Genomic DNA, 8919 nt, shown 5'->3' on the forward strand with positions numbered 1-8919 from the left:
AACATGGCCATATAGCCCAAAAAAACCTACAACAACCCAGTGATTCCGGCCATGAAAGCCTTCGACAATACAGTATTAACACTGAGTTGTGGCAATTAAAGTGATACCAAACTACAACTCCCAGGATTCCATAGCTTTGAGTCACGGCAATTAAAGTGATTCCAATGCTGTCAATTAAATTGATACCAAACTACAACTCCCAGGACTCCATACCACTGAGTCATGGCACATAAAGCAGTGGTTCTCAACCTGGGGTCCCCAGATGTTTTTGGCCTTCAACTCCCAGAAATCCTAACAGCTGGTAAACTGGCTGGGATTTCTGGGAGTTGTAGGCCAAAAACATCTGGGGACCCCAGGTTGTCATTAAGTGATACCAAACTACAACTCCCAGGATTCCATGGCTATGAGTCATGGCAATTAAAGTGATACTAAACTGCAACTCCCAGGACCACATAGTATTGAGTCAGAGCAACTGAAGTGATACCAAACTACAACTCCCAGGACTCCATACCACTGAGTCACAGCAATTAAAGTGATACCAAACTACAATTTCCAGGATTCCATAACTTCAAGTCAAGACAATTAAAGTGATTCCAATGCTATCAATTAAAGTGATACCAAACTACAACTCCCAGGACTCCGTACCACTGAGTCACGGCAATTAAAGTGATCCCAAACCACAACTCCCAGAATTCCATAGTATTGAGTCAGAGAAATTGAAGTGATACCAAACCACAACTCCCAGGATTCCATAGTATTGAGTCAGAGCAATTAAAGTGATACTAAACTACAACTCCCAGGACTCCGTACCACTGAGTCACGGCAATTAAAGTGATCCCAAACCACAACTCCCAGGACTCTATAGTATTGAGTCAGAGCAATTGAAGTGATCCCAAACTACAACTCCCAGGATTCCATACCATTGACTCACGGCAATTAAAGTGATACCAAACCACAACTCCCAGGACTCCATAGTATTGAGTCAGAGCAATTGAAGTGATCCCAAACTACAACTCCCAGGACTCCGTAGCTTTGAGTCAGAGCAATTAAAGTGATCCTAAACTACAACTACCAGGACTCCATAGTACTGAGTCAGAGCAATGGAAGTGATCCCAAACTACAACTCCCAGGACTCTTTAGCTTCGAACCATAGCAATTAAAGTGATATCAAACTACAACTCCCAGGATTCCACAGTATGTTTGTTGTTTATTTGTTCAGTCGGTTGAGAAATCGAAGTGATACCAAACTACAACTCCCAGGACTCCATACCACTGAGTCACGGCAATTAAAGCGATACCAAACTACAATTCCCAGGACTCCATACCACCGAGTCATCGCAATTGAAGCGATACCAAACTGCAACTCCCAGAACTCCATCGCATTGAGTCATGGCAATCAAAGTGAGATGGGGATGCCGTGGTCCGTTGCCATGGCAACGTGGAATCTAGAACTCCAGCCTCTCAGGCAAAGAGGAAGGAAGGATGCCGGCTGGGAAGGGGCTCTCGATCCACCTGTGAGGCTGGCCGCCTTCGTCCGGGAGCTGGGAGGGGATGGAGTGGACACCAGGTTGTGTGCTGCCTTTGCGCCTGCGTTTGTGATGCCTGCCGAGCCGGCCAAAGATCCGACCAAGGGAACCGACACCTGGAGATGGAGCATCCGCCGGACTGTAAGGAAGAAGGCTGTGTGAATAGATAAGTGTGTGCAATGGGGATCTCATAGGGTTCTTTATGGGGACGTGGGGGGCTTTATGTGCTATCGCCCCACTGATTTGGTAGAAAACCTCATCTCCTCTGGGTCCTCTACAGCTTCAGGTAAAAGACTTTCACCTTTGACAGTGATCTCTGGGTGTAGGTGAACTAAATACACACACAAAACACATACACAGAAAGGATGAAGGAAGGGAGAGAAGGAGGGATGGAAGGAGAGCAGGAAGGAAAGAAAGAAGGGTAGAGAAGGAGGGAGGGAGAGAAGGAGGGAAAGAAGAGGGAAGGAGAGAAAGAAGAAAAGAAAGAAAGAAAGGTAGAGAAGGAAGGAGGGAGAGAAAGAGGAAGAGAAAGAGGAGGAGAAGTAGGGAAAGAAGGAAAAAAAGGGTAGAGAAGGAAGGAAGGAGAGAAGGAGGGAGAGAAAGACGGAAGGAGAGAAGGAAGGAAAGAAAGAAAGGTAGAGAAGAAAGGAGGGAGAGAAAGAGGAAGAGAAAGAGGGAAGGAGAGAAAGAAGGAAAGACAGAAGGCAAGATAAGGAAGGGAGGAGAGAAGGAGGGAGAGAAAGACGGAAAGAGAGAAAGATGGAAAGACAGAAGAGTAGAGAAGGAAGGGAGGAGAGAAGGAGGGAGAGAAAGGGAAGGAGAGAAGTAAGGAAAGAAAGGTAGAGAAGGAAGGACGGAGAGAAAGAGGAAGAGGGAGAGAAGAAGGGAAAGAAGGAGGGAAGGAGAGAAGGGAGGAAAAAGAAGGGTAGAGAAGGAAGGGAGGAGAGAAGGAGGGAGAGAAAGAGGGAAGGAAGGAAAGAAAGAAGGGTAGAGAAGGAAGGAAGGAGAGAAGGAGGGAAAGAAGGAGGGAAGGAGATAAAGTAGGAAAGACAGAAGGGTAGAGAATGAAGGAAGGAGAGAAGGAGGGAGAGAATGAAATAAAAAAGTGAAAGAGGGAAGGAAGGAGAGAAGGAACGAAAGAGAGAAAGAGGGAGGGAAGGAAGGAAGGAAAGAAAGAGACAAGACAGGATGGAACCAAAGAGCAAAGGAAGCGAGGAAAGAAACAGGTAGAGAAGGAAGAAAAGAAGAAGGGAAAGAAAAAGAGGGAAGGAAGGAAAGAAAGAAAGGAGAAAAAGAGGGAGGGAAGGTTGGCTACAGCAACGCGTGGCGGGTACAGCTAGTAATAATAATAAATATACATTTAATAAACATTTTAACATTTTATCTCGTGCATCCAGCCTGTCCTTTTTGTTTGATTTTTATTATTTTACTAGCCGTCCCCTGCCACGCGTTGCTGTGGCCCACATGGGGGTTCTGTGTGGGAGGTTTGGCCCAATTCTATCGCTGGTGGGGTTCAGAATGCTCTGTGAACTATAAATCCCAGCAACTACAACTCCCAAATGTCAAGGTCTATTTTCCCCAAACTCCACCAGTGTACACATTTGGGCATATTGAGTATTTGTGTCAAGCCTGATCCAGATCCATCATTGTTTGAGTCCACAGTGCTCTCTGGATGTAGGTGAACTACAACTCCCAAAACCAGAAGACATTCCCCTTCAAACCCTTCCAGTATTTTCTGTTGCTCATGGGAGAACCGTGTGCCAAGTTTGGTTCAATTCCATCATTGGTGGAGTTCAGAATGCTCTTTGATTGTAGGTGAACTATAAATCCCAACAACTACAACTCCCAACTGACAAAATCAATTTTTTTGAGTGAAGGACATACATTGGCTTGTTAGGTGTCTTGTGTCCAAATTTGGTGTCAATTTGTCCAGTGGTTTTTGAGTTCTGTTAATCCCACAAACTAACATTACATTTTTATTTACATAGATTCTGCACTGTTTATTTTATTTTGTTATTTTATGTATTTTGTCGAGATGTAATTTTTCTGTTGTTTTGTGTCTAATTATGCTGTATTGTTTTTGGGCTTTCCAAATGGCAACTGAATCTCGGTTTTGCAGATTTAATTATTTGTGGATTTGACCGCAACTCTACGGTCAGTCGTTCTATATATCATTGATGTTACATGTATGCTCAAATGTTATATTAGCCAATATTATATTATAATGATCTGTATGTTATGCGGGGACCAATGATAGATTCCACAATCTCCCTTCCACTAATCAAAACATAATCCTAATATATATTAGGCAATGATAATAATATAACCCTGATATAAGATGTATAGGGCAATAATATATAATTATACTGCCCCCTGGTGGATAAATTCTGAAACATGCTTAAGGGAGGCCACCGCTTGCAAGCTAAGCAGGGCCAACCCTGGTTGCCGCTTGGATGGGAGACCAACAAATCCCAGGAGATATTTCAGAGGAAGGAATGGGTAAAATCACCTCTGAATATACCTTGCCTTAAAAAAAACTCTTATGAAATTTCTAGTGCAACTATAACCTTGTGTGTTCCTGCCCGGCAGAAAGAGGGTTGGATACAGTAGAGATAGACAGATAGACAGACAGATAGATGTTAGGATGATAGAATCTTAGAGTTAGAAGGGACCACAAGGCTATCCTGCTCTCGATCCTACTCAACCCCTGCGCAGGTGCGACTGGTGGAGACAAGACACAGGGCCTTCTCAGTGGTGGCCCCTCGGCTGTGGAACTTCCTCCCCAAAGAAATCAGATCAGTCCCTTCTCTCCTGACCTTCAGGAAAAAACTTCAAGATGTGGCTTTGGGACCTAGCTTTTGACAAGTAACTGGAGCGGTTCAGTTAAGTGACCAGGAATCAATGTGATTGACAAATGGAACGGCCCCGGATTATGTTTTGGATGGGGCAATTGTAATCGATGTTGTAATGTTGCAGCATTTGAAGGAGAGATACTATCAAGAGAGACCCTTTCCTGAGAAAAGAAAAGCATGGCTTTATTTCCAGCTGGGACCCTCTTTTTTTGGGGGGGGGGGAGGGTGGACTGGATGGTCTTATGGTTCCTTCCAACTCTAGGATTCTGTGATCCTATCACCCCCACCCCCCTTTCTCTTGTCTATCTATCTGACTTAAGGGAGGTTGGACTCATTGGAGGGAAGGATACGAGAGGCCAAGATGAAGTCCTTTGGCCACATCATGAGAAGACAGGAAAGCTTAGAGAAGACAGTGATGCTGGGGAAAAGGGAAGGGAAAAGGAAGAGGGGCCGACCAAGGGGAAGGTGGATGGATGGGATCCTTGAAGTGACTGGTTTGACCTTGAAGGAGCTGGGGGTGGTGATGGCCGACAGGGAGCTCTGGCATGGGCTGCTCCATGAGGTGACAAAGGGTCGGAAACGACTGAACGAATGAATAACAACATCTCACCTATCTATCGATCTATCGATCTATCGATCTATCGATCTATCTATCTATCTATCTATCTATCTATCTATCTATCTATCTATCTATCTAAATGGAAGTTGGAAGGAATGGCCTTGTGGTCCCTCCTAACTAGAATTCTATTATCCTATCACATCTCTCTCTCTGTCTGTCTGTCTTTCTCTGCTGCATCTATCTATTTATCTCTACTTCATCTCTTCTAACTTCCAAAAGCCAATGGGATTTTGGCCTGCATCAAGAGGAGCCTAGTGTCTAGATCTAGGGAAGTCATGCTCCCCATGCTCTATTCTGCCTTGGTGAGACCACACCTGGAATATTGTGTCCAATTCTGGGCACCACAATTCAAGGGAGATATTGACAAGCTGGAATGTGTCCAGAGGAGGGCGACTCAAATGATCCAGGGTCTGGAGAACAAGCCCTATGAGGAGCGGCTTAAGGAGCTGGGCATGTTTAGCCTGAAGAAGAGAAGGCTGAGAGGAGACATGATAGCCATGTATAAATATGAGAGAGGAAGCCACAGGGAGGAGGGAGCAAGCTTGTTTTCTGCTTCCTTGGAGACTAGGACGTGGAACAATGGCTTCAAACTACAAGAGAGGAGATTCCATCTGAACATTAGGAAGAACTTCCTGACTGTGAGAGCCGTTCAACAGTGGAACTCTCTGCCCCGGAGTGTGGTGGAGGCTCCTTCTTTGGAAGCTTTTAAGCAGAGGCTGGATGGCCATCTGTCAGGGGTGATTTGAATGCAATATTCCTGCTTCTTGGCAGAATGGGGTTGGACTGGATGGCCCATAAGTCCAACTCTAGGATTCTATGATTCTGACTCTAAGATTATATAATCCTACCATATCTATCTATCTATCTATCTATCTATCTATCTATCTATCTATTTAAATTCTATTATCCTATCACATCTCTCTCTGCCTGTCTTTCTCTGCTGCATCTATTTACCTCTACTGCATCTCTTCTAACTCCTAGATTCTATGATCCTATCATTATCTATCTATCTATCTATCTATCTAGTATTTATCTTATTTATTTATTTACTTCACTTGTATACCGCTCTTCTCAGCCCTCAGGTGACTCAGAGCGGTTAACAACCAGTATCAACAACACAGTACAAAATCATTAATCATTTAAAACAGTAATATCAATTAATTAACATCAAAACATCAATACAACAATACAGAAAAACAACAATCCATCACGTCTCATCAACAGAATCAGCATCCAATCTCGTTGTCCATTAATCCATATTCCAGTAATCAATCAATTGCACTGCTTAGTTGAAAGCCTGTTCGAAGAGCCAGGTCTTCACTCTCTTCCGGAATGCCAGATAGGAGGGGGCCGATCTAATGTCTGTAGGAAGGGCGTTCCACAGCCGGGGGGCCACTACTGAGAAAGCCCTGTCTCTCGTCCCCGCCAGACGTGCTTGTGAAGCCGGCGGGACTGAGAGCAGGGCCTCCCCAGACGATCTTAACGTCCTAACTGGTTCATAGGAGGAGATAAGTTCGGACAGATAGGTCGGGCCAGAACCATTTAGGGCTATATAGGCTAACGCCAGCACTTTGAATTGTGCTCGGTAGCAAATTGGCAGCCAGTGGAGGTGGCGCAACAGAGGAGTTGTATGCTCCCTGAGTGCCGCTCCTGTTAGCATCCTGGCTGCCGAACGTTGGACCATTTGAAGCTTCCGAGCAGTCTTCAGAGGCAACCCCACGTAGAGAGCGTTGCAGTAGTCTATACGGGATGCGACCAGAGCGTGGACTACCGTGGCCAAGTCAGACTTCCCAAGGTATGGACGCAGCTGGCGCACAAGTTTTAGTTGTGCGAATGCTCCCCTGGTCACCGCTGAAACCTGGGGTTCCAGGCTCAGCGAGGAGTCCAGGATCACACCCAAGCTGCGAACCTGCGTCTTCAGAGGTAGTGCGACCCCATCTAACACAGGCTGTAACCATCCATCTATCAGTCTACCTAGCTCTACTATATCCATCTTAGAGAGGGTTGGACTGGATGGTCAAAACAAGAATGGACAAAGCAAGCCAAAGCCAAGTCACCACACATTGGCTTTGAGGGTCCATCATGATCCTATCCCATCCATCCTGGACTGGATGGCCCTTGTGATCCCTTGTAACTCTAAGAGTCTATGATCCTATTCCATCCATCCATCCATCTATCTATAGATGGGATATCTATCTATCCATCTTAGGGAGGGTTAGACTGGATGGCCCTTGTGGTCCCTCCTAACTTTACAATAGGATTCTCCAAACTGCCCTGGCTCAGTGCTATGGGATCTTGAGACTTCAGTGTCGGCGTGCATGAAAGCAAGTGAGCGCATGATGGACCCTCAAAGCCAATGTGTGCCGGCTTGGTTGTGGCTTGCTTTGTCCATGCTTGCTTTGTCCATTCTTGTGAAGCCAGGCCGTGCCTCTTGGCCTGTGTGCGTGCCCTGAGTGGCTGTCTGTCTGGCGACTGTATGCGCCTCCTTGTGCCATGCTGGGGGTGGGCCCTGCCTCCTCCTCCCCCCCCTCCTCCCCCTCTGATTCCTTCCCTCCCTCCCTCCTTGTGGCTTTGAGAGCAGCCATGGAGGCGGCTGGGATGCAGCTGCCAAGCAGCAGGAGGAAGGATGGCGCAGGTCAGTGCAAGAGAGGAAAGGAGACAAGTGGGGGGAGATGCTGCAGGAGACAGGGGTGGGCGTGCAGGGCATGCATAGAGGGGTCTCCCTTCCTTGGGCACCCCCTCCCTTCCCTCCTCCTTTGGCATCCTCCCAGCCCTGCCCCTTTCCATGGTGCTGATGCTGCTGCATCCCTCCATCAGCCTCCCTTCTTCACTCCTTCGCTCCCTTCCCCTCCACAGCTCTGCCCTTGTCTCCTTTCCTCTCCATTGCCCACTTGTGGCTTCTTCCCATTGCTCCTCTATGGGCCAGATTTGGTTCTCTTTGCACCCTTCACCTGCCTAAGGTGTTGCCCCTTGGGCCTATGACATCATAGCTGGAGGGTGATGATGTCATACAGGGGCCAAGAATGGGGAAAAGAGGATCGCTCCTTTTTCTCTATATATATGCCTTCAAGATAGCTATCACTATAGGGTGAACCCATAGATTGTTTACAAAAGTAGGCATGGTTTTGCTTGTCCTTTCCTTTGAAATACAGGTAATAGGTCATGGGATTTATTGGTGGTCCTTCGGGACTTTGGGGAACAACAACAACACCAACAATGTTGGGTTGTTGTAGGTTTTTCGGGCTATATGGCCATGTTCTAGAAGCATTCTCTCCTGACGTTTCGCCTGCATCTATGGCAGGCATCCTCAGAGGTTGTGACCTCACAACCTCTGAGGATGTTTGCCATAGATGCAGGCGAAACGTCAGGAGAGAATGCTTCTAGAACATGGCCATATAGCCTGAAAAACCTACAACAAGCCTCACAACTTCTGAGGATGCCTGCCATAGATGCAGGCAAAACGTCAGGAGAGAATGCTTCTAGAACATGGCCATATAGCCTGAAAGACCTACAACAAGCCTCACAACCTCTGAGGATGCTTCCCATAGATGCAGGTGAAACGTCAGGAGAGAATGCTTCCAGAACATGGCCATATCGCCCCAAAAACCTACAACAACCCTCACAACCTCTGAGGATGCCTGCCATAGATGCAGGCGAAAAGTCAGGAGAGAATGCTTCTAGAACATGGCCATATCGCCCCAAAAACCTACAACAACCCTCACAACCTCTGAGGATGCCTGCCATAGATGCAGGTGAAATGTCAGGAGAGAATGCTTCTAGAACATGGCCATATAGCCTGAAAAACTTACAACAACCCTCACAACCTCTGAGGATGCTTGCCATAGATGCAGGCGAAACGTCAGGAGAGAATGCTTCTAGAACATAGCCATATAGCCTGAAAAACTTACAATAAGCCTCACAA

The 8919-nt window shown here is 46.5% G+C and overlaps 1 protein-coding gene across 6 annotated transcripts in view; it reads left to right on the plus strand.

Annotated features, from left to right (window-relative positions):
* Positions 1-1456: 1456 nt before the first annotated feature.
* The window catches only part of CCDC136 (coiled-coil domain containing 136), a 73789-nt gene continuing 66326 nt past the window's right edge, over positions 1457-8919 (plus strand). For 5 of the 6 annotated variants that reach the window (XM_067469380.1, XM_067469379.1, XM_067469382.1 and 2 more), the window contains exon 1: positions 7541-7632. In XM_067469380.1, coding sequence (XP_067325481.1) covers positions 7581-7632 — 52 coding nt within the window. In that variant the 5' untranslated portion in view covers positions 7541-7580. Of the gene's footprint in view, positions 1668-7540; positions 7633-8919 lie in introns of those variants that run through there. The other variant, XM_067469381.1, reaches the window with a different exon arrangement.

This window comes from Anolis sagrei, chromosome 5, assembly GCF_037176765.1.
Source record: "Anolis sagrei isolate rAnoSag1 chromosome 5, rAnoSag1.mat, whole genome shotgun sequence".
Lineage (NCBI taxonomy): Eukaryota > Metazoa > Chordata > Lepidosauria > Squamata > Dactyloidae > Anolis > Anolis sagrei.